At 37.5% G+C, this 27,168-nt stretch overlaps 2 protein-coding genes across 35 annotated transcripts in view; one reads left to right on the forward strand and one right to left on the reverse strand.

Annotated features, from left to right (window-relative positions):
* plekha5 (pleckstrin homology domain containing, family A member 5) overlaps positions 1 to 16,633 on the reverse strand; it is a 149,620-nt gene extending 132,987 nt beyond the window's left edge. For 18 of the 34 annotated variants that reach the window (XM_051890690.1, XM_051890688.1, XM_051890687.1 and 15 more), the window contains exons 1-3: positions 16,455 to 16,627; positions 16,277 to 16,353; positions 15,639 to 15,696 (exon numbers count right to left, since the gene is read on the reverse strand). In XM_051890690.1, coding sequence (XP_051746650.1) covers positions 15,639 to 15,696; positions 16,277 to 16,353; positions 16,455 to 16,546 — 227 coding nt within the window. In that variant the 5' untranslated portion in view covers positions 16,547 to 16,627. Of the gene's footprint in view, positions 1 to 15,638; positions 15,697 to 16,276; positions 16,354 to 16,454 lie in introns of those variants that run through there. The other 16 variants (XR_007929732.1, XR_007929730.1, XM_051890661.1 and 13 more) reach the window with 5 other exon arrangements.
* Positions 1 to 27,168, forward strand: part of sypl1 (synaptophysin-like 1) — a 454,480-nt gene that overhangs the window by 224,647 nt on the left and 202,665 nt on the right. The gene's annotated exons all lie outside the window — the stretch shown is intronic.

Consider the following 27,168-nt stretch of genomic DNA (forward strand, 5'->3'; position numbering starts at 1 on the left):
CCATTATCTTGGTGACAAATCAGCAGAATTTGAAACAATTTAAATGAAAACCAAACATTAAGCCTGCAAAATTTACAAAATCAACAAAATGTAAGATTTCACAGGCAATGCAGCACTGGTCTGAATACGTTCTCACACTGACCCAGACTTCCTTATTGTTAAACCTTGATAAGAAATCAAGAATGGTGAACTGAATAATCCATGAAATGAAAATTGCCATCATTTACTCACCCTCAAGTCACTCCAGTAACACCTGTAAAATCTTTTGTGGAATGCAAAAATAGGTATTTAGTAGAATGTACTTGCTGCTCTTTTCCACACTACATAGGTGATGTCGAACCCAAAAAATGAAAATTAAAACACTTTAAAAGTAACAAAAATGTGGCCCATATGCACTAATATTATAAGTCTTCCAAAGTCATACAATTGCTTCACATGATAGGTTTGATATAAGTGACATCAAAACTCGTGTTCTCGTGATCAGTCTCCATTGATATAAAACCAGTGGTGAAACCAGTTCGAAGGGACATGATGGTGAGTAAATGACAATTTTCATTTTTTGCTGAAAAACATATTTGCATGATCCTGCAATAAACACATTGCTGTGATGACAGTCCTCAAAGAAAAGCAACATCTTCTGCACCAGTTAAATGCGACAGTAAGTCACCGTGAAGAATGTTTCACTGCTGCTAAGAGAGACAGAGTCGACTTGATACTGTATCTCCGTCTTACGGCCCTTTCATGCACCTTTCTACCATATTCTTATCTCTCTCAGGATGGAGACTAAGCCGAACAGTGTGAAATGTTCTGTACGTCCCAGCGATAGAGCAGTGGGACCGAGAGAGGCTCTGGCATCGACTGAGGTCACCCAAGGTCAGCAGCCTCCACTGTCTGGTTCAATCTGTGAAGTGTTCGACAATTCACAAGAGACGCTCGCCTGAGCCGACTGGGATAAGGATTAATGTGACAAATTTGTTTGGTTTAGGCTCTGAAAGAAAATTAAAAGCATCAGCTGCAAATTAATATACTTTTGGGGAGTCAGTTAGATTAATGATGTCGCTACTGGTTCAGGTTAACCTTTCCACACCTTCCTGTTAGAAACTGGTTATTGCCTTAAAGAGAAACAGGTATGTGAACAACCTCTTAATGCTCACCAACCAGGTTGTAAATCATACTTGTTATTGAAAATAAAGCTGTTGTTGAAAAACCGCTAAGCGACTAAATTATGTCATTGGATGTCCTTGCACACTATCTATTGCTGCTCCCAGAAGCCTGTTTACAAATGTACAATATAACGCCAGAGGACATAAATGTGTTAGTACAGGGATGACAGAGAAATTCACTGCGCCAGACAAAAGGAATGATTCAAATTTTGTTTGGAAAGCACAATAAATGAGTCTACTGTGTGCTACAGCGAGATTAAGAGACTGCAGATGTTATAATGCAAAAACACATGTTGCAAGTGCAAAAAAAGGTGAATGTTTTTAATAACGTTCACACAAAATCTGACATTTTAGTGCAATGCAGGTAACCTGTTTGATCAACAATTTAACTGTAGAAAATGATATGAATGCAGGCATAAATTAAAAAGAAAAAAGAAAAAGTATACAATACAGACATGAAAAAAAGACATGAAAAAGAACAAAAAGGACCAAAAAAAAACAATGAAAAATGGATAAAAAAAAAGCACAAAAAAAACATGAAAAATGGACCAAAAAAAGAATGAAAAATGGACCAAAAAAGAAAGAAAAATGCACAAAAGAATGAAAAATGGACCAAAAAAAAAAAATGAGAAATGGATCAAAAAAGAATAAAAAAATGGGCCACAAAAAAAAAAAAAAAAAAAACTGGATGGATGGACGGACGGACGGACGGACGGGCGGGAATCACAACACCTACTAAACGTGCTTTAGTTTTAATTCCATACTTCACACTGATACAAACAAATCAAAAGCACCTTGAGTTGATTCAATATCACGGTAGCTGTTCCATTTTCTCCTCAGACTTTCCTCACAGATCTGATAACAGCCATCAGACCGCACATCTCAACCAGCGGCAGCTGCGAGTGTGCTCTTATCACGGCACAGAGACAACAAAATGGGAATGTCATGACAGGCCGGCTTGCTGAAGAGAGAAGATGTGAAGAGACTAGTAAAAAGTACTGGGACTCCCAAAACCCAAACGCTGCAGCACTCCATCATTAGAGATCCTCTGCACAGATTACAGCCAAACTAACACACAAACAGACACGAATGGAGGACATTCAGAAACAACCAGTTATATGACAGCACATCCTACAGGATCACACTGAAAGACGTTTCTGTATTTATATACAGTAGATGCAACAAATATCATTTGACTATGGCCATCAATGTTTCTTTATATATGCAAAACTACATATTTTCATAATCGACTAAAAAACAGAATATTTGGTTAAATTTTTGCACTAAAATTCTATTTTTGTCAGCTAAAATTGCCATTTTATTGACATTATAAACTGACTAAAATAAGTGAATATGACAAAATATTTAGTAATATTTGTCAAAAGCATGACAAAATTAAACGCCGTGTAAAAACACTATATAATCAAGCTGTCACTTCTACCAGATTAGACGCTTGCGCAGCCTTTCAAAAGAGGAACAGATATTCAACCATAAAATAGGCTTAAAAACTATAACCTTTCATCCGTTGTCTCTCATGCGAGAGACAACGCAATATAGAGCAACACACAACCGCTTATGCTTGGACTCATGGGCCGATCCTTGCTGACTGAAGTATGTCCAGCAGTTTGTGAAGCATTTCTTCTACTGCAAACTCTTTTTAAAGACGCGTGAGAGTCAGTCGCACACCATGAAGAAATACTGGCCTTTAATTTGTTCCCAACACCTCGCTAATAAAACCGTAGAATCTGGGGACATTTGTCGCAGAAGGCGATCTGAAGCACGACAGTGATTGTTTTGAAAAGAATTGTTGAAGGTGGTGAATTTGTACACAAGCGGCTTTAAATGCCTATTAGCATGCTACAGAAACACTCAAAGCAGCAGCAGCATGTCTCAATTATTTGAGAATCAAGTCTCCCTTTCAACGTTCCACCACTGAAAATATTGAACTCAGCAGTCGACGTCAATAATTGACTATTTTATAATTATATTTTATGATAACTGACTCAGTTTCTGGATGCAACCATTTTCTCTCATCTTCTTCAATTACATCCTACAAATCGATTGCACACCTGTATAGAAACGTGCAACTAAAACAATAACGCAAATAAAGATCTAACTCACGGTAGGGTTGCACCAGCCATTCGTAAGTTCTTAAATTAGAACGTAAAGTCCACACTAGAGGCTCAGTAACTACTAGCTAATTTGTAACTAACTCTGTATTTTACTTGGTTGCAGCATTTGGGAACTTCACCACTGGCAAAATGGGCTTTCAATAAAACTTGTCTGCCTATGCAGTAGAAAGGCGAAAAAATGAAACCGGTGCTACCTGACTAGAAAACTAAAACGCAGAAAAAAGGTTGTTGTCTTCCCTTGTGCCAAATAGGTAGGAAAACTTCAACACCCATAATGCACTGGGCATGTTGCCATCCAAGGACACTCCCACCAGTCTGCTATGGATATGCTTAGTCAAATACCACCTTGCTTTAGTAGGAAATACTTCATAGCAAACTTTTATTCATAATGGTGTTGACTTGTATTTTTCCTGGTTGCAAGAATTCAAAGAGTAAACGTTTAGTAGGAGTGAGTTACTTTCAGTTTCCAATAAAGGATCCAGAGCGTTGTAGGCAGTGGCTAAAAGGCCGCAAAGAATCGTAAATATGGAGAGAAGGCCACGATGGAAAATCTGAAAACCCCTGTGTTTGTAGTCAACATTTCTAAACTGGATTACAGTGTTTTATGCCAAATGGAGGAGAAAAACTGAAAGAAACTGCAACTCAAAATCGAAGCAAAATGCTGTCCGTATAGGTAGGAAAGCTGGTGCCATAATGTAGTTTAAAGAGTAGACAAAGTATGATCAAATTCTCAGCAATAAACCTACTCTTACAATAACTTTTTTGTTAATAATCCTCTGTCAACCCGACTGTCCATGGGCAGGGACATAAAAATGCAGAATAATCTGTTGTTTTCACGAAAGCCCTGAAGAACATTATAACAACAGATTGAAAATCGGCAAAGTTACACTGTAAGGCAGAATGTAGCTAGTAAGCTCTCCGTAAAGTAAAGCTTAATCACATAATATGATGTCTACCCTCAATAATCCAATAGCAGCCTTGAAATTTGTGATTTTAAGTTTATAATTGATTCCAGCCTTCTTTTGCCTCACGTAACTATGAAAATACATTTCCATTAAAAAAACAATATACTTTGTCATGAATAATATAAGTATTTTTACATGTGAATAACATTCAGAAACAGTATTTGAAACGAGTAAGGACCAATAAATAAATACTGATTAAAAAAAAAAAAAAAAAAAAACAAGAAATGGCATTTATTTATTATGACTAATTTTATTTGACATGCACGACACGCACCGATGCGCACAGAGGCACGCCGTTTAGGTCAGGTTTGTGTTGAAGAGCAGCTAACAAAGTAATTTATTCACAATATGTTTCTCTCTTACTCCTGGTCAGAGGCTTCTGTAAATATTTAGTGTATACGTTATGTTTAATAGTGTTTGGCAGTGTGTAAATTGTAACTTAATGCCTTCTTACATCAAAACTACGTTAAGTTGTAACTTACGCACAGCTGATGAAACGGTCCCGAGAAATAGACTATTTAGAAAACCTTCCAAAATAACCGCTGGCAAAATCAGTTAAAATAAACATAACCTTTGTATTTTGTGGCAAAGCACTAAACTAACATACAAAACCCCTTATTCATGCATCGGTATAAAAGCAGCAGGCGTTTGATGTGTATTTGCTTAATGCGGTCACAGTCTGGGAGTGTAGAGTTCAACGACATGAGGAATGATATGAACACAGAACTGAGGAGTGGCAGTGAGCGCCAAGTTACCTAGTTAAAAATGTACTCATTTGAATACAATCCCAAACCAGAAATCTGAACATTGGTTCAAAATTCTTGTTGACATATTAGAGTTAAAGTTTTTTACAGAAGGGATTTTTTAACTCCATAAATCAGAAAATACTGTCAACAGCCAGAAAAAAAAATTCACCATATTTTTAAGAATAAAATCAGGCGAATGATATATATACAAACCCCTTTATAAAAACCTTCAGAATATAGATGGGAATAAAACTTCAGATTTCTAGTTCAGTGCAGAAAAAAAAAAAAAAAAAAAAAAAAAAAAAACTCATTGAGAAAGATATGCATTATAATTGAATATATAGACGCAAATAGAAAAGGTGTGATAAAATAAACACTTAAATGTGTATTTTGGATGTTTTCTTTCCACTAGTTTTATAGAAGGAAAATAGCCTAAAATCTCAAAATTGACCAGTGCATGAAAAAACAATGGTTTGCCTTAAAGTCGGCATGAAACGGAAGTAGCGATAGTCATTTCTTCCATATTGTGACATATATCCAAGTGAATGGGCTTCGCAAACAAGAACAAATGTAGGCCGGGACTTGATTTTGTCCATGGGGAATTGATTGGTTGGTTGTGGTTTGCTATTGGCTGATCTCATGTGAGTGACAGGTTGCCCCGCCCTCATCATCAGAGAAGAGAAGATAAGAGATGTCGCAGCAAGAGGGAGGGGGAAGTTATTTTGATTAAAGATTATGATGCACATGAATTTAAACAAAATATGTGCATGGATAAATCATATAATAAATACTGCAATATTGCATAAAACAGGAATTGTCAATTTTTAATTTCACGGTGACTTTAAGGGAAAGACGCCCCTGCAATCGTGAATTGCTCTGAAAAATTATGGTGCTGTCAAAACGGGTGAACAAGTGAATTTATTGGCTTGTCCATCAGGATACTCCTGTCTCCTGCAGGAGGAAGGATGGGTGCCTGGTGCTATTGAATCACACCGCAGGATGTGCTGAGCGGGAGAGAGAGATAAAACAGGTTGTGCTGCAGGACGGGGGCCACATGCAGCGAGCCAACGCTGGGAAATGTCTGCATCACCTGCTCCACCACACTGACTGCACGGTCAACACACTAACAACAAAGAAAGCCAGCCACCGGCGGCACAATGCACACGCTGAGCTTGAGACCTCGGAGCTGCGTTCTTGTTCTCTAATGAGGATCGCAAGCCAACGATCGCCACTGGCGTCTTGTTAAAATCTCTGAAAACGTGTGGTTTGGTTCTGCAGCATAGCCAGTGGGCTGACCCAGAAAGCCATGCTTGGTCGCCCAAGTCAGAGGAGCGCTGATCCATCCGTTTAAACGTCTATCCGGACCCCATCTGAGATATGAATCATGGCTCTGCATCAGCAGAATCCGAGGCTGCGGAGAGCGTCCGGCCGCTGACTATGAATTAATGAGCACTCCATCATCTCCCAAGCTGCCATCTACCCATTCATTTAGCAGCCCACTCATACAAATCATCCAAAGCCAATATTAAGTGTCTAACAGCTGAGTAACCCCTCCCACTGGCATCTGGGATAATGCTGTCACTGAGCTAAATGCTACAACCCAAGGGTTTTCTTCCAAACCTGGAAGGAATCTTGAATTGGGCATTGGGTTCTCGTAAGGTCTTTAACGAAACTATTCTTACAGAATTAGTTGTCTGGCTACCCCAACAGGATGGTTCAAGCGCCCAATCTTAAAGCGTATGTTCCTCACATTCACAAAAAAGATGAATCAATTTTGCCTGATGAAAATGGTTGGCTAAAAGCAAGAAAACATATTGCATAATAGAAACTTGAAATTATTCAGGTATTATCATGTTAATCATTCAGCAAAGATGTTTCATTTTGGTGCATCACAAGTTTCTAGGCTACAATAATTAGCTCCACACTGACCAATGTTTTATACCCAATGGTTAGGTGAAAAACTTCTGGCAAAAAATGAGCGAAAATAGATCATAACCCCTAGCTATTTGCGAGGTGGAGCCTCCATGGATCGGACTTGTTTGTTCAGCACATTCCACAGATGCTCGATTGGATTGAGATCTGGGGAATTTGGAGGCCAAGTCAACACCTCAAACTCCTCGTTGTGCACCTCAAACCATTCCTGAACCATTGTTGCTTTGTGGCAGGACACATTATCCTGCTGAAAGAGGCCACAGCCACCAGGGAATACCGTTTCCATGAAAGGGTGTACATGGTCTGCAACAATGCTTAGGTAGGTGGTACGTGTCAAAGTAACATCCACATGGATGGCAGGACCCAAGGTTTCCCAGCAGAACATTGCCCAAAGCATCACACTGCCTCCGCCGGCTTGCCTTCTTCCATCCTGGTGCCATGTGTTTCCCAGGTAAGAGACGCAGACGCACCCGGCCATCCTCATGATGTATAAGAAAACGTGATTCAGACCACCTTCTTCCATTGCTCCATGGTCCAGTTCTGATGCTCACATGCCCACTGTTGACGCTTTTGGTGGTGGACAGGGGTCAGCATGGGCACCCTGACTGGTCTGCAGCTATGCAGCCCCAGTTCACCGCTGTTCCTTCCTTGGAGCACTTTTGATAGATACTGACCACTGCAGACCGGGAACACCCCACAAGAGCTGCAGTTTTGGAGATGCTCTGACCCAGTCGTCCAGCCATCACAATTTGGCCCTTGTCAAACTCGCTCAAATCCTTACGCTTGCCCATTTTTCCTGCTTCTAACACATCAACTTTGAGGACAAAATGTTCACTTGCTGCCTAATATATCCACCCACTAACAGGTGCCGTGATGAAGAGATAATCAGTGGTCATAATGTTATGTCTGATCGGTTATATATATATATATATTATATATATATATATATATATATAAAAATCAGTATTTGGAAAGAATAAAAGACAATTCTGGGCTGAAAAAACTGGCTCCACACCAGCCAATTTTTTAAACTGTTTGCAAACCAGGAAAAAAACATTGCAAAACAACACCCGACTGATAACAAAATTAAACAGATCGCTCCAGTTCTAATCAACAAAGCCGTTGACACTGGAAAAGCATAATGTGGCGCCATTCATATGAATAAGCTGCAAAAACAATTTCTTGTCATGTTTATGTTAATTGTAACATTTAAATGCAATCCAACCGTTGCATCAAAGCCAGTTCTGATGCCATTAAGAGAATTAAGTAACACTGGAAATTAAAATGATCACAAAATTAAAACTCAAAGACTGAGATGGGCCATGTTTGTATAAGGGCAGGTTATGCAGAAACACAATCAGTGACATCATCTCTCAGGCCACAAGTCAGTGGAAATAAGGGCCGATTCTGTGATAAGCACCAGTAACATTTCAGTGGAAAAGGAGTTTCTTTTTCCAATTAGACCAGACTAAGAAAAGTTTATATGCAGTCAAAGCCAATTTCTGATATTTCGTACTGGAGTCGCATTATTGAGCGCTGAACTAAGCTGTCAGCTCCTGGCTCGTGTGTCAAAACAATCAGAGGGCCAAGCGTCATTTACCCTTTCACACCATTTCTACTTGCCCCATGGCTCTCAGAGCGAGTGAACGAGAGAAAGAGAGCGAGGGAAGTGGGCCCCACATGATTCAACAGTCATAGGAAGCATTAGGAAGCTTTTCATCACTGTGGACTCACTCCACCCATCCATCGACCCACTTAACTGTCCTAAAACCACAGCATCTCACGTTACTGCTGCTCTGGAAATGAGGAAACGAGTGAAACACACACACACACACACACACACAGCTAAACAAGTGAGGAGCATTTCATTCAACAGCATCTGCAGGACAGACGACAGCCAATGTGGAAACACCTGCAGTGGACTGTGCCGTGTTTTCATTTGCCTTGCTTTTGTTCACTTTTAAAACACATCCACTAAGAAACAACAGTTCACTACAGTTAGCTGGATTGCTAAATGACCATTTAACTAGTAAATCTTACAGAAACCTTGTATTATTAAACTTTTATTAAACCTGGGAGAATATTTCCCATTGATGTTTCCCCATAGGGATTTATACATGTTTTGATAACAAAGAAATCACCAGTGATTTCCAGTGATCTGGGAATGTAGTTTTTCACTATGAATTCTGCTGTTAAACAGGATTATTTAAAAAAATAAGTTGAAATAATGCGGATTAACGGCTTCAACAGAAGCAAATACCATCATAAGCATAATCAAATTAAAAATGATGGATAAATATAAAACTACTCATTTAAAAATATTGATTATACAGTATATAAAAACAATATATATTAAGTTTATTGCAAAATATGCATTTATTCAAATATTTAAGTATTTTGAGAGCGTAGGAAGAATGACTCGATGACGTTTGCAGTGCGTAATGGGAGTGGGCAGAGCCAACAAGATCTTTTTGGCACGTTTTGCTTGTTTTGACTCTGATTGGTGGAATTTCTGCACGGCATCATGGGTAATGTAGTTTTTCACCATGAATTCTGCTGATAAACAATTATTTTAAAAATAATTTGAAATAATGTGGGCTGAAAGCTTCAACAAAGGCATATTCCATAATAAGCATAATCAAATTAAAAATGATGGAGAAAACTATTTATTTAAAAAAACATTGATTATATAAAAAAACAATATATTTTAAGTTTGAGTTTCTTCCAAATTATGTATATATTCAAATATTTAAGTATTTTGTGATGTAGTGAGACGTCGTTTGCAGTGCATCATTGGAGTGGGTGGAGCGAACAAGATTGTTTTGACTTCCTGATTGGCTGTACAGCATCATGGGTAATGTAGTTTTTCATCATGAACTCTGCTGTTAAACACGATTATTTTAAAAATAAGTTGAAATAATGCAGGTTGACGGCTTCAACAGAAGCAAATACTTCCGATTAACAACCCCGTGGCTCACAGTAGGTCTGACTTTAAAAGGTTTATAAGTTATCGTTAAAAATCAATTTCCCTATAGAGAAATTGAATGGAGTTTTTACTTCCGGAAACCGACTGTTGTACTCTATAGTGACTGCAAAGTACCGTGTGATGAGGTGAAAAGTTTCAAGGTCAACTAATCACTTTCGTCTACCAATGATCGTCAGACAAACAGACATTCCCACCCAGAATTTACGTCACTGGTTACGTCAGTGTTGCTATGACCCATCTAACATCTACACAACACACACACACACACACACCCCTTCGGAAAGAGCACGCCACAGCTGAATAAGTGACCTTTGCAACTTTCCCCTCTTCACATCTCGCCACATCACTCCATTTATTTCCCACTCCAGTCAGAAATGCCCCAGAAAAAGTCAGATTGCATCTCTGAAAACAAGCACACTTAAATAACATCACAAAAAAAAAAAGGTTATTCCATTCAGTCAGATGCACTCGTTCTGAGTAACCTCTAATGCTCTTTGGAGTGCGTGTTATTTCACTGCATTCCCCCTTTAATTTGCAACACAAGGCATGAGCGAGACACAGGGAGGGAGCTCATCCTCCGCCTCTTGTCGTGTTGCCCAATCTGCGGCCTGTTAGGCAGTAGGCGGAAACTAATGACCAACATGAGTGTCTTCATGAGCTGTTTATTTTGCAGCATTCCCAAGACACTGCAACAGCTGCCAAGCAAAAGGCAAAAGAGATCGGTCTTCAGCTAGCCACACAACACGAACAGATTTTCAACGGCCAGCGCAACCTTTGCTTCACACGCCGCTCCAGGCGTAGATCACAGGTCATCTCCTTCAATTATTTAGTCGCTGTTCCTCACCTTCCATTTCGAAGGCCATTAAAGAAAGACAAAGGGTTCATTTGTAGAGCTCCAGAAGTAAATATCCCATTTATTGTGGCCATAGAAAAATAGATTTGTAGTGATAATGCCAAAACCGTTCAGGATGATGTGCGTTTCTGTAGAATTAATCAATTTTACAGCCCTATAGCTTCACTAAAAAAATATGTTAGTCTATCAAATTCCAGGTGCAGAATTTTACTAGTTGTATATAATAATAATAATATATATTATTTACAAAATATTCATATGTACACAAATATATACATGCTAGTGCTGTCAAATGATTAATCGCATGCAAAATAAAAGTTTGTTTACATAATATATGTGTGTACTGTGTATATTTATTATGTAGTACACACGCATGTATATATTTAAAAAAATATATTTATATATAAAATACTTATATATAAAATATTTATATGAATATATAATATAAATAGAAATATATAAATATACATGTAAATATTTCTTAAATAAATGTATGTGTGTGTATTTATATAAACATAATATACACAGTACACACATTATATCATTAAAACAAACTTATCTTGGATGCGATTAATCCTTTGACAGCACTAATATATATATTTATATTATTACATATTATATATATATATATATATATATATATATATATATATATATATATATATATATATATATATATATATATATATATGTATATATATTACACTCACGGTTTGGTTTGTATCACGGTTTTAGGGTCACGGTTTCGGTACGGTTCGGTATGTACTATATTCAGGGAAAACAGGACTACTGTCAAATAAAAAAGAAAATAAGAACAAATAATCAAACTACAAGCAACAACAAAAATCAATACAATAGAGCAAAGATTCAAATAAAATAAGCAGTGCTTTTTTTCAGCTGTCTAACAGAAGTTTTCAGGTACAGAAAATGAATAAAGTACTCAAATATAAAATAACACTGCATATTATCTTCACTGTATAAATTAAATAAAGATTAATCATTATTGAAGTTACAAAAGCTATTCAGTAAAGAGCAGTGAGTGATTTCTTTGTCATTTGTTGTTTGATTAACATTAAAAACACAGGCAGCAGTTCTTTCCCTTTAAGACATAATGCACGATCCAGTATTGTCACACATGCGTTGTATTTTTTCGACTGTTATACGTTCACTTAAGACATAACCGACTATTGCTAGGCTGCGCGCCAAAATGGGCATGTTGACATCATTTTTGTGTGAATTTGTCCGTTCAAGTGCAAAACTTGAAGGAGAACTCAGTATTTGCGCTCTGTCTGAGATAAGCGTGCGCGCTTCCGATGAACCCCGCGCACACACACAAATCTTCTCATAGCGCGCGCGAGTTCTCTTTCACGTCTTGCTCTTGAATGTTTAAATTAGCTAGGCTTAAATGAGTTTAGTTTAAACACAGATAGCAACGTGTGCTGTTCATATGTCTCCTACTATCAACACCCGAGTGATGACGGCGTATTCCAGCATACGCCACTCGCAGTGAACCAAGTTTACAAAGAGTGAGTTTTTGTCCATGCTTTTTGATTATCGCTGTTGTAACGTTTTGGGAAGCCAGAATGCGTATTCATCGACTGTAACATACATTATCCAAACTCTGTCTGTCTGTTTTACACGTTGCTATTTTCAACAAACCATATTAGCCTATAGATTCATCGTCATTCGAGATGGACTGCGGTGCAAGTGCGTGCCGAACCGTAAGTGGAGAACGGTACGGTTCGATTTTTAACCGAGGACCATTGCACCCCTAACATACACACACAAATATATGAAGAAACACGAACTTTTGTTAGATGCGATTAATCGATTTTACAGCGCTATTTCAACTTCACTATAAAAAATGTTAGTCTATCAAATTCCAGGTGCAGAATTTCACCAGTTGTATATAATAATAATATCTATTATTTACAAAATATTCAGATGTACACAAACAAATATATATATGTATATTTTATACTTACAATTTAAGATTACATAGTTAATGGCTTTCTAGAGAGCCAATGGTTTCAAAGATCTTTGGCTTCTGGGAAATGCAACTCAGGGTAGTTTTCCTGTTTATTAAAGAATGCATTGAGTCCTTGCAAGGGAAAAATCACGAATTGGAAAAATGTGGGCGCTCACTCTTTTGGGATTAAAAAGAGTTATGAATTCTCTGCACGGCGACCACAGCAAAGCCTGCATCCCAGCGTCCTCTGGCTAGCCGTGCTATTCCTGGGTGACACAGAAAAAGCATCCTCGCACACTGCAGGAATTCTGACAGACTTGAGCCAATGGATCAAATACCACAAGCCACTTGCTGCTTATGAGCGTCGCTCCTTCTCCAGTCCCCGAGCGACTCTGTGCAAGTATAATGAATGACCCCATATCTCTCTTAATCTCTGGCCATCCGCCATTTGCCGCTGCAGTAACATGAGCAAGTTCCCCACATCGCCACTGGTCAACATTCTTGTCCTTCAAAGTTTCTCATATTGCAGGTCTTAGATCAGTATGAAGATCCACAACACAGAAGTCTCATTTCAAATGCGTGAGCAACAGTTCTGGGCCTTCAGGTATCGTTGGCGCAGCAGTAAAGGGGTCCAGAGAGTCTGTACGCTCGGCACGGTAATCCACAGAGAGGATGACAAAAAGGTGCATTCAAGCAAAAGACGATACACATGACCCAGTCCTCGGATTTGTCCGGCGGTGAGATTGCAGTTAGATCATCGGAGGGTATCACGGGCTGCCGTGTCCCAGGCGTGTTCGCCTAAGTAAAGCAGACAGTGATGCAGCGTCCACATGCCTCAGTGGAGGAGGAAAGGTCCAGAAAGGGTTAGCTTGTCAATCCTGACGTGATTCTAGCTCAAATCCCTGTGTTAAATCAGCCTCCGACTGCCTTAAAAAGCTCAGCCCTGGACTGGGTTGGGAACAAAACTACAAAGCACACAGCATGCATACAAAATATTACATAAAAATAAAGTAGGAAGCAATTCAACAGACTATAGTGGTCAAAATATTGTCCTTGCTAAATTTGTTTGTTACATCTATTCATTCCAGACCGCCTTAAGTAACCAAAGATGACACAACAAGGGCTTTGCTTAAAGATTGTCTCACATGCTTCGCAAAAATGCGAAGCAAACCGTTCGGATGCAAGTTCATTTTAGCAATAAAGTAAAACTGCCCATTCAGATGCAACATTTTCTTCACTATAAATCAAATAAATTTGCATGATATGCTACTGATAACTGCTCTAATAATACTGTTATGTCATGTTAAGGCACCGATGATGAAGAAAATCAAGTAATTTTACTACTTAATATGCAAAATATTTATAAAACCGATTTATAAATCAACAAATATAGAATTTCAAATAACCAATGCATATTAATGAATTTTTAAATATTACATACCGATACATATTAAAGGTGCAGTAAGTGATTTCTGAGAAACGGTAATAAAATGATCTAACTAGTGCGATATAAATGACAGCTGTCAAACGGATCGCACAGGAAAAAATAAAAATATTTATAGCATAGTCAACAAATATAGAACTTCCAATAAACAATGCATATTTAAATATTACATACATATATTTGCATATTAAAAGGTGCAGTAAGCAATTTCTGAGAAACGTCATCCGTGTACTGTTTTTTGAATACTATGAATTTGGACATACTACTCTCTTCACATACTGTTTTTCGCATACTATATAGTAGAGAAGTATTCGATTTCGGACGCAGCATTTGCACAGTCGAATGCACAACCTTGCAAAGCATACTTGATTCGACTCGTACGCATGCGCAGTTTTGAGCAATCTCTTGCCACGAGTTACAACCCATGGAAACATCTTTGTATTCTTTCATGCTAGAGTTTCTAACCTCTTCGCACAATCTCTCGTCTATGTAGGCCTCCATCGTCGCTGTAGCTTAAACTAATTACTGCAAAAACAATTAAATGCGACAAATTCGCGTCACGCGCACAGTACGCTTACCCTCGCATACACGTAAAAAGTGAACTATACTTTGGGCTATAGCGTGTTTGTGAATTTGGGGGCGGAGCTATCAAGTTAGGGGTGTGATCTTTTGAGTAGGGGTGTGTTTGCTTTGGTGGTTTCAAATATCAACAGCGTTTCTCAGAAATTGCTTACTGCACCTTTAAAATGTCACAGCCACAAATGAGATGTAAACTGACGAAATTAACACTATTTTCCTTAAAAACCACAACAAAATGGCACAAGCAAAAGGTATTAATCTGATAAAATCCAAATTATTGATATGAATAATCTCAAAATAGCTAAATATTATACTAATACACAACCTGGTTCATTTTTAACACATTCACGGATTAAAATAGTCTTTAAAAAGCGACATTCACTAATTTGAATTAAAAAAAGCCCATTACTGTCTAAGCTCCTCTCCAGCCAAGACACACACCCAATCAAACACACCACAACCTGATAAATGAAAAGCAGCACATGAAAACCACATGAAGGGCGCAACAGTTTTGTCCTAAACATGCAGTAGACTAGAGCTGAACAAACAAGGGTTAATATGATTCACTCGGTGGAAACCAACAAGTTGAGCCTGTTCAGCCAACAGAGCTTTGAATCACACGGGCTTGTCAAGCCCTCCGTCAACCTCACGGTAATTACTTTTTTTTTTTTTAAACAGGGAGGGAAAGAGCTCTAACGACTTGTGTATGCCTTCAGTGTGCGAGCAGAAGCATTTCTGGAAACGCTATGGTATGTGTGTGTGTGTGAGAGGGGGCGGCGATCTGAAATCACTGCCGCCACTGCTGCTGTCAAACAAGCAGGAGAGAGCGAAATATCCTCCTTCCGCCAGGAGATGAACCTCCAACTCACTTGATAAAGCAGCGGGCTCCTTCGAACGTATATCCTTCTTCCCATCCGGTGGGTAAATCTGAAAAGGAGACACGAGGACAATGAGTTTTGCATGCAAAAAGCATCTTTCCAGAGTGAGTGGCTGCAGCGGACAGCACATCTCTCATCATGCCCGTGATCTGCAGTGCTGTTCAATGCCCACAAGCATTGCTGTGTTCCTATTGCATCTGTATACTGCAGATCAACATGTAAATGTGGATCATTCACCTTGTATTGTGACAAAGAAACTGTTAAGGCTTGCATAACTCAAATCAAATGAAATTTAGGCTTCTGGAAGTTTGTTTTAAAACGCCATGAGGAATGTAGAGTTGCTGTCAAATGATCTAATGAGTGCGATATAAATGACAGCTGTCAATCAAACGGATCGCGCGGGAAAAAACGACCATGCGACCCTTCAGAAATGTGAATGACCAAATGCAAGTTGTCAAATACTGCGCGTTCAGGTGTGTTGCATGCATGCAACGCAACGCAAACGCACTGACATTGTGTGCGTCGCGTTCTGCCACAGCTGCGGTTCTGCAGCTGCATTGATTGCATTTCTCCGCGCAGTTCTCATACACTGATTTTTCCCAGTGATAAAAGCCGTTAAAGCCTCTTACCTGGAGTTTTTCTGTGCCCTGTAATGACGGCTTCTCCCGTGACTGGATGCAGCCAGGTTGTGCTCTTCGCTTCTTCACTGTTGGGTGAGAAAAAAGGGGGAGAGAAGGTGAAAAAAACAACCGACGAGAGGCATTCGAGCCGAAACGAGCCCCAACTTTCCACCCCGCTGATATTTACTTGATAAAGAACACGCGTCCGTCCCGGGTCACGCCGTAACTCCATGAGGAAGGCAGGCAAGACAGCCACTCCGGGTTCAGGTCCGCCGCCATGTCTGAGCACTGAGAGCAGCGCTCGAGCTGCGCGCCTCCGACCCGTTCGCGCGTACTCGGGATTCCTTAGCAACGGTGTCCAGGGCGCAGGCGGGAGAAGCAAAAGAGCCTCTGGGGGGCGGGGTGTACGCGCGGACCAATGACAGGACGCTCTGACGTGAATTATTTATTTAGTATTTAAATTACATTCTTAATTTCTGTTTTGTGTTCATATAATAAAAACCCGCGCAAAGTTTTAAGTTATAGGTTATTTGTTGTAGTAATTTATTTTAAATAAATTACTGCAATTATTTGAATTTATTTGAATTATTATTTTAATTTTAAAAATATATATAAAATTCTAAAATTAAAATTTGGAACGTGGAGTGCAAGTGTGTATTTTGTTTCTTATTAATATTAATAAATTAAATAAATAGAAATATTATTTTTCCCTGAAGATTTGTAGCATATATATATATATATTCTGCAAATCATCAGGGAAAAATAATATAATATTTAGTATGTTTATATTTAAACATAAAATGTTTATACGTGTATATATATATATATATATATATATATATATATATCAAACAAAACAGTTTAACTAAAAATTTAGACTCTTATATTTTCCTAATAAATGATGTCTTTCTGTGAAAATTATAATAAATCTTAACATTGCTCATTCTATTCAATTTTTTACATTACAATCAATAAATGATGTTTTGATCATCAGAAACAGAAAGAACATTATTAAGGTCAAAATTTTAGGGAAAGCAGTTGAAATCACTCGAGATTCAAATGTTGACAAATAATAAACACAAACTGAACAGACACTGACAGCACTGAACAAAAGTTATTAAAGTAAAAATTATTAAACATGATGCATCCAATATCAAATTTGACAGTTTGTAAACATCTGTTGTTGTTTTGTCATCAGTGAGGTAAATTTTGAGAATTTTCACTTATAAATTAAAATATTTTGCCATTAAAATTATAAAATGAACTATAAAAACGGATGATAATTACAGAAATAACATAAAACAAACTTAAAGCAGGATTCCATTGGGGGACAAAAACCTTAACAACATTTAAAGAGAATAACATTGAAAGGAAACTATGATCTAATGAATAAAATTCACTAACAAACATTGCATAATTGTTAGGAAATATCTTCAATTTTAATCTGGCTTTATTTTTTGGGGGTAAATCAACTTTATTTAGCACATTTTTCCCATTAACCGTACGCTCAGAATGATCCTCAGCACTTTAGTTTCACATTTTCACACATTCACACGTTTGAATAATGTGCAGTGTTAACTGTATTAACCAAAACATAGATGTTCTTACCATTCAGAGTGTCTCTTTCAGGTCAGTCTTCATATATGAGTGTGAGATGATGGCTTCTATATAGCTCGATTAGCGGGTGATTCTCCTCTCACCCGAGTCCTCTAGTCTCTGAACCTCATCTGAACTCATAATAGAGTCTTTAACCGTGTGTCCCAGACACTGAATGACCTTATAGTGGTTCCCTCGTCTCTAAACCAGCTATAAATCCACCCAATTAGTAATCCAGTCTGTCCAAAGGGGCTTAAAACAGATTAGCGCTGGTGTCTAGAAGACTAGAGATGGATCCGTCTGCTGCAGGATGTTCTTCGATTATTTTACGAATAAAATTTTCAACATTTTATCTGCTAAGTTATTAATGAAAGTAGATGTCTACATTTTCCGTGTGCAAAAGCTAGGGTGTTTCCAGGGTGTTGCTAAGCAGCTGCTAAGATGTTCTGAGTGGATTCTTCTGTGGGATTTTTTTCTCTCATTTTATCATTTAAGTAGTAAATACAATCATTATTATTAGCAATAGCACACACCACCCTCAACAAGCCTTATGGAGTAGAATCACTAACCATAAATATATATATATATATATTTAACTGTAAAAAACAAATTTACACAGTAATATAATGTAAAAACAATGCATTCTGGGTAATTTTATTTGTTGTTTGCGAGAAAGTAACCTATAGGATACTTTCTCGAAAATGACAAATATTACCCAGAATGCATTGTTTTTACAGTATATTACTTCTGTATAGTACAATGCATTCTGGGTAATATTATTTGTCATTTTCGAGAAAGTAGCATATAGTCCTCTTTTCTTAAAATGACAAATATTACCCAGAATGCAGTTTCAATTGAAAATGGTATTTTACTGTGTAAATTTGTTTTGTTTTTTAGTTATTTTTCAGTGTATATATATATATATATTAGTGCTGTCAATTTAAATAATCGCGATTACTTGCATATAACATAGAAGTTTGTAAATATATGTGTGTGTGTATATATATATATATATATATATATATATATATACACACACACACACACACACACATATATTTATACACACACACATACATATGATACATACACACACACACATATATAGATGCGATTTATTTTAGATGTGATTAATCGTGATTAATCGATTTGACAGTACTTTATTTTTTTTTATTATTTTAGTACATCAAGTTAACGTTGGCATAAACCTGAAGTAGCAATAGTGTTTTCTTCCCTATTGTGGCGTATATATATGAGTAAACTGGCTTCGCAAACAAGAACAAATGTAGGGCGGGGCTTGATTTTGTCCATGGGGAATTGATTGGATGGTTGTGGTTTACTATTGGCTGATCTCATGTGAGTGACAGGTAGCCCCGCCCTCATCATCAGAGAAGAGACGTAGCTGCAAGAGGGAGGGGAAGATATTCTGATTCAAGATCATGAGGCACATGAATTAAAAAAAAAAATCTGCATCTATAAATCATTTATAATAAATACTGCAATATTCTATAAAAAAAAAATAATTGTCAAATTAAATTAAAATGAGAAATTTTGCCTTCTGAAAAAAATTATTTTATTTCAGTTTACATTTATTTTAATGCAAGTAACAAAAAAAAATATTTTTTTTTTAATGTTTTTAGTTGTTAGTTTTGGCCTCTGCAAACATCTAGTTATTTTAGATAAGAACCTTTGACATTAGAATCAACTTTTATGCGAAAGGGCATCATGATAAGCGGACGTGAACTGAAATGTAAGCCAGTGCACCGTCTCTCTCGGCTCTTTTTTCCTCGAGTGTGTCGCACACATAATTAGTCTCAGCTCAGCAGGCGTACAGGGGGAAGTCAGGATCCGCTGCTGTCACCCGGTTTGAAGCGTATTCCTGAGCGAGGTTCTGCGAGCCCACCGCATCCTCCCCAGCCCGTCACAGCTACTCAAGATTGTCATCAACTTCCACATGTTCTGCAGGTCTTCTTTCTCACAGTTATTAAATGGGCGACGGCTTCTCATAATGAATATTGATGAGGATTTCTTTAGTTATGACTGAAGCCTGCCTGAGATGAGCTACATACCCTAATGGCATCACTTTAGCTATTCAGACGGCTGCTAAACCCAAATGTAGTTGTGATATTCACCTTTGTTAATGCACCTGCACATATACATCACTCACTAGAGGTGTTTTCTTAAGGAAGCAGAACTGTAACTATTGATTATTGTAACTATTGATTATTGAAAACAGCGTCTTCTCAACATGTCGACAAAACAAACCAAACTCTTCCAGTCTCAGCTACAAGTACAGTGTTTGAGGGCGGGGCAAAGTAGACGTTGTTCACGGGCAGCCAATGAAGAGCATAGGCTGGAATTATGCAAATTTGTTACAAAACCTATTTAGCAGGAAGTAAGACTGGAATTACTGACGACTCGTTTCAGGCAGTTCAGAATCGGTTCTTTCTTTTAGGAGACAATAACTCCATTTATGGACTTTGATCTTTAATACTTTGCAGACCTTTTACATTTACAAACAACTATATTACACACTACATGAAAGGAAATATCTGAAAAAGCATAATTAAAGCATGTGACTTGTATTTGACATGTGCTGTTTCCAGTTGGCCATCTCATTGTTCTGGGTGTCTCACTAGAGTTTCGATGCATTAGCTCACAGTAATGAGCCATTGTGTTGATTCTTCACAATCCATTGACTAAAGCTGATGAGTGTTTCAACTCCAGACAAGTATTACAACTGCAGAGGATCCATCGTTCCCTCTAAAAACTCATTTGTTCAGTGTCGGTTTGTGGACCCCTGATGGTATTTCCGCTGCGCTCGAGTCACATCATATTTATCACAAAAACGGCTCGTAACAGCTACAGAACTGATGGCTGTTTGTATTTTACGCCGCGCAGCCACTTGTTGCGTGCGTGATATGCTCTAAGAGACTGTCTGGAAGTCAACCTCTACAGATACACAGAGATATGTGAAATCACTACCACCTGTCAGCCGGCCCGTTATCGTGTCTGTTCATGTCTCTTCTGGGTAGAAATGATGTTTTCACTAAAGCTTTCTGAGCATTGAAGGATCTTTAAACTGCGCAGAAAATTGTTTTGCTACCTCAAAAACATGAGAAGTTAATGTCTGCCTCATGTTTTTTTTGCTGTTATTAGTGTTTTTTTTACTATTACACTCAATTTTCATTGAATTCCCTGAAACGCATCCATTGTAGTCTTTGAGTTTTCTTCCGGGAACAAAAACGTCACAATTTTAATAATTGTCCTTATTTAAATAATTAATATGCAGAATAAAGGAGCGGGGCCTGGTTGAGTTAGTCAGTAGTGTGTTGAAACTTGCAGTTATGATAAGAGGCGGGACATTTCCCAAACACGCTCAAAGCGCTTGACCAATCACAACACACTGCTCCAGCCGACCAATCAGAGCACATTGTGCTTTTCAGAAGGAGGGGCTTCATAGAGACAGGAACTAAACAGAGCGTTACTGACAGACGGGGAAGAGAGGAGCTGCAACAATGGAGAATATGAGGAAAATATGAACATTCAAGCATGAAAACCTGTTCTAGTAGAGCCTAAAAACAACATCAAGGGCATAATAAAAAATTTTAGTATGTTGGCCACTATAAAAACTGTATATCATAGAAACATGAGCATCTATAAAGGTTATTCTAGGTTTCTGATTCATAGGATCAAGCAAAGTCACTCAAGAACAGATAAAACAGCGCTATTGTAGTTAAATACCACACTTACTCTAATCGATCCTGTCTGGCATGGAGCCAAGGTCATCTCCCGCATCCATGATAAGCGGGACAAATAAGCAAACAAGCAGCTCTGCTAAATTAGCTTTGCTCTTTTTGTGTTGCTTTAACTCACTAACAACAAACCGATTAATTCAGATGTGTTACATTTAAATTATAATAAGCTTCTTATTTATTAATTTGAACACGCTTCTCGTACAAACTGGAATAAAACAGCAATAAATAAAATATGTATATAGGGAACTGAATCTGATATATATAATTATTACTAGTGTAAAATTATGTATTAAACGCTACAAAATTCTCACTAGTGGTCTCAAACTTTTGGACCCCCTCTGTATAGGTATTAAAAGTACTCAAAAGTTGTCTTGTCTCATGTCACTGCAGTCAAAGACTGCTGCAGCACTGAATTATTCTGTCTTATTGCTTTCTGAAAGATTTTTTGCGACCCATCATAAAATATTCAGAGCTGTTAGCCTCTGACAAGTTACACACAATTTGCATCAAGCGTTTACCAAACTTCAGGGTGAGCTCGTCCGCTGACTCAAACAAACAAACAAGGCACGCTCGTTAATATTTACTCTCTTGAGCCTGATTAAATGTTATTCTATTTTATTTTATTAATCAGTTTTTGTTTAAGCATGCTAACCTTATATACAGTATGCTCTTGATCCATCAGTTGTTGTTTTCCAGGAGTCCGTCCGGCTCTCTTGGCACATGTTCACATTATACGGCTGTTTTGGCAAAAGAGACTAACTTCAGATACTGATATTGCATCAGCACAGGCTTTAACGAGCCAAAACAAATTGGCATATAAATAAATTAATGTCAAAATATATATCTTATGAAAGGTTTTGCAACGTTTTGGCCTTTGGATCAATGTAAAGAAGATAATTTGCTCAAATCTTTATATAAGTGACTTTAAAACATGCACAGAATTAATGTTAATTAAAATTTTAAAAAAGATTAAGAGGATGGATGGATGGATGGATCAATAGATGAATGATGGATGGATGGATGGATGGATGAATGGATAGATAGATAGATAGATAGATAGATAGATAGATAGATAGATAGATAGAACGATGGATGGATGGATGGATGGATTGGTGGATACATAGATAAACAGATGGATGGATGGATAGATGGATGGATGGATGGATGGATGGATTGGTGGATACATAGATAAACAGATGGATGGATGGATGGATGGATGGATTGATAGATAGATGGATAGATGATAGATAGATAGATAGATAGATAGATAGATAGATAGATAGATAGATAGACAGACAGATGAAGGATGGGTCGATAGATGGATCAATCGATAGATAGATAGATAGATAGATAGATAGATGGATCGATAGATGGATCAATAGATAGATAGATAGATAGATAGATAGATAGATAGATGGATGGATGGATAGATGGATCAATAGATAGATAGATAGATAGATAGATAGACTGCCAATACTGAGATATTTTGACTCAAAATTGGAGTAAAAAGATACTATTATTACTGTTGGACATTTTTTATCTGTTCTGGGGCCAGTTGCATAAACAGCTGCTAAGTTAAGACTGTCTTAAGGACCATCTAGCCATTAGTTAGGATTAATCAGTCTTATTTTTCCTATTCAAATTAGATCAATATTCCTTTTTATGCAACTGACTTAAAAAAATTATGACCCGTCTTGAAGAAAAAAAATTAACTGAAAGACTTGAAAGACTAGTCTAAGCAGTTTATGCAACCGGCCACAGCTTAAACTAACTAAAACCAGCTTCAGGTTCAGATCCGGGACTTCAGCTTCGGAGAAGAGCTGCTCATCACATTTGTCAAGATACAAAAGCACACCTACTGCTCGAGGAACACAGTGAACTTTTGAGGCAACGGTGGCCAGAAGAACTGCTCCGTTTGACTTTCTTTGGCAAGTTTGTAATCGAGTATAGGCCATAATGTTCCTAAATGTTCTTTCTTCCTCTGCTTATGTCCTGAAAAGTTAGTAATGGCCGTCTGCACTGGTCATCATCTTTCGGCTCACAGCAGAAATTGAATAGAGCCGTTCCATGTAATATTTCTCCACAGTGTGTGCTGATAGAGGTAAAGGTCAGCACTTTACATCACCGGACGTCTGCTCTCTCGCTCTCACAGCAGCATTTCTCCGCCGTCGCTTGGGTTTCACGGTCGTTCAGACAAACTGAACTTTGTTTGCTCTATCTGGACTTCTCTTCCTGCTGGTTGTTGGAGAAGCTCAGGGTTTCGGGGTCATGAGGTCACGTGGATGGGTGCTGGGATAGCGCTGCAGGCACATCAGACTGCAGTATGTTTGCTTAAACTCAGTTCACCTCATTTCTCAGCACCATGGAAAATCCTTTTGAGCTGTCTTGCTGTCTATATTGACGACATACATTACACTGAACTTGTCGCAGTGCATTATGGGATTGCCTTCACCATCTTCACTGAGGTCCAAATGCTTGCCCTGGTCAGACATCTCAAAGTGATTTAACAGAGAAGGACAGGGGTTAAGAAAGGTCAAAGTGCACTGGCCGCTTACTGACAATAATCTGAGCATGTAAGGAGCGAGCCGAGGATGAGCGGATCTGACAGGACGCTCTTTAGTAAACATCACACAATTACATAACCATAACGGTGAACCCAGAGGAGCGCTTATCATGCCCGGCCAGACCGCAGGCGTCAACACGCAATTAATGAACATGTGAAATCAAACAGCTGTTAGAGGTTTCTGTGTCAGATCCTGTTCAGAGTAGCAAACCCAGCGTGAAGATCTTACATTAATAGACACCAAATCAAACTGCACAGATATACAAGACAGCAGAGAGACGCTCATGCAGTGGAGCAGAGGCTTTAAACTGCTGGAGCTACAAATAAGATATATTTCATTGTAAGCAAATGAAAATGAAGCTACGAGGGTTTCTTGTTTTTTTTCATCTAGGGTACAGTGATTTTTTTAAATTAACTTTTCAATTATAAACAATCATCGTTAGCTGCTGTTTATGATTGCTGATGGGAGATCTGTTTTAGCACAGGGTTATTGACTTCCCTCCTCATTAATTCCCTACCGGCTTCAGATTTTCAGTGTTGCGCATACTAAGGGTCCCACGGCTTTGTTCTGTGTTTGTTTGTGGCGAGTGTCGGTAATTCTTTTGTTCTGACATTCACAAAGGAGAAGAAAGGAGATCTTTCTGTCTTTTTGTCTCCTCCACCTCCCTTCACTATGAGGCATTATATATCACTTCCTCTATCGTGAAATAAGAGAGGGATGATAATCTCATCATACTTCCTCATGCACTGTGTTTGAACTCAGAATAGCATACTAACATACTACTCTTACTGTTTATACAGTGTGTATACTGTGTTTGCCTAAATGTGCAGTATACAAACTAGAGCTTATAGCAAACTTACTGGAACAACGTATCTTACAATGCAATGAACTTGACTTGACCTTCCATTTCCAGTCTGATGAATGAAAGAGAGCTGATTTAAACATGATTGTACACAAAACGGGATTAAACATGGAAAAATGCAGTCCACAATGTGTGCTAATTTAATTAATTAATTAATTAATAACTTAAATAATATAATTTAATTATTTTTATAATATTATTTTGTATACTTTCTTAATATTTAATATATATATATATATATATATATATATATATAATTATTTTTAATTATTATTAAACATTTAATTTTGCACATCACTTTGTCCAGCTATCATTAGACATTATATATATAAAATATAAAATTTTATGTCAAATATCTTAACTTTCTGTATTATCACAAAAAAAACCCCTTTATTATATATATATATATATATATAGAGAGAGAGAGAGAGAGAGCATAAAATATATAATAATAACATATATATACACACACACACACACACATTAATATATATACACACACACATATATATATATATATATATATATAAACAAGTTTGTAAATATATATATATATATATACACACACACACACACACACACATTACTCGCATCTAACAAAACAGTTTGTAAATATAATAAATATGTGTTTTATGTAAGATGCGATTGATCACGATTAATCAATTTGACAGCATATATATATATATATGTATATATACTTTTTTGTTTAGCTGCCAAAGCAACATTTCTCATTTTCATGTAGTTTGATGTACTAAAATAACTAAAAATAAAATTGAAATAAAATTAACAAAAACTTTATATACATATTTTAAAAAAAAAATGGTAAAAACATTGCGTAAACACAACTAAATTACTAAATCTTTAAAATTAAAATCTCAATACTTTATAAAATATAATTTATATAAATATATGTATATAATATAGATAATATATAAATATATGTGTGTGTATATATATATATATATGTATATTACAAACTTTTATGTTAGACGTGATTAGTCGATTTGACAGCATACAAAAACACAACTAAATTACTAAATCTATAAAATTAAAACCTCAGTACTAAAATAATACATAATAGTTTGATCAAGATGAACACATTGCATTGAGATACAACATTTCATGCAGTGTGATTTGTTTTATACTGCTCATTTCATGCATACAGAACATTTGCATGCTGTGCATACTGCATAAATAGTATATGGTAGTTTGCTATTCAGAACATAGCCAATGTTTGTGTGCACGAGAGACTCTCCCTATCATTAACTCAGTACTGACTGTCAGTAGCAGATCTGTTTTTAAACACCTTTGTCATCTCTCACAGCTCATAATGGTATTTTTAATGAGGGGACTCTGGGAATTTGCTGTGATACTTCACCGTGCTCTTTTCAGATAATATTTGCGTGGTTACAGAAACTTTGGCTCTCCTTTGAGACTCGGATTTAAGCTAATGAATCCAAGGCACACAGCTTTGGAAATTAGCAGCCTCCCTCAAGCAATCTGTCCACACAGATTCCGGCAGACAGACTCTTTCCCTGCTAACGCAGCGGATCCTATGGGCATCTTCCATCAGACACATGCTGCATAATCATAAACTGTTGCTTGATGAACACTGAAGCCGTGCTTTAAATACAATTAAGCTAAGAATAGTTTGCTTTGGTCAAAAAAAAAAAATTAATTACATGTAGTGACAGAATTTAGAAGTTAATGCTGGTTCTGATAGAAAGGTGTCAGAATACACAGTGCATCACAGTTTGTTGTGTATGGGGCTGCATAGCCGCAGACCAGTCAGGGTGCCCATGCTGACCCCTGTCCACCGCCGAAAGCACCAACAGTGGGCACGTGAGCATAGGAACTGGACCATGGAGCAATGCACCCTGCCACAAAGCAAAAATGGTTCAGGAATGGTTTGAGAAGCACAACAGCGAGTTTGAGGTGTTGACTTGACCTCCAAATTCCACAGATCTCAATCCAATGGAGCATCTGTGGGATGTGCTCAACAAACAAGTCCGATCCATGGAGGCTCCACCTCACAACTTACAGGACTTAAAGGATCTGCTGCTAACATCTTGGTGCAGATACCACAGCACACCTTCAGGGGTCTAGTGGAGTCCATGCCTC

Source organism: Ctenopharyngodon idella, chromosome 4, assembly GCF_019924925.1.
Source record: "Ctenopharyngodon idella isolate HZGC_01 chromosome 4, HZGC01, whole genome shotgun sequence".
Lineage (NCBI taxonomy): Eukaryota > Metazoa > Chordata > Actinopteri > Cypriniformes > Xenocyprididae > Ctenopharyngodon > Ctenopharyngodon idella.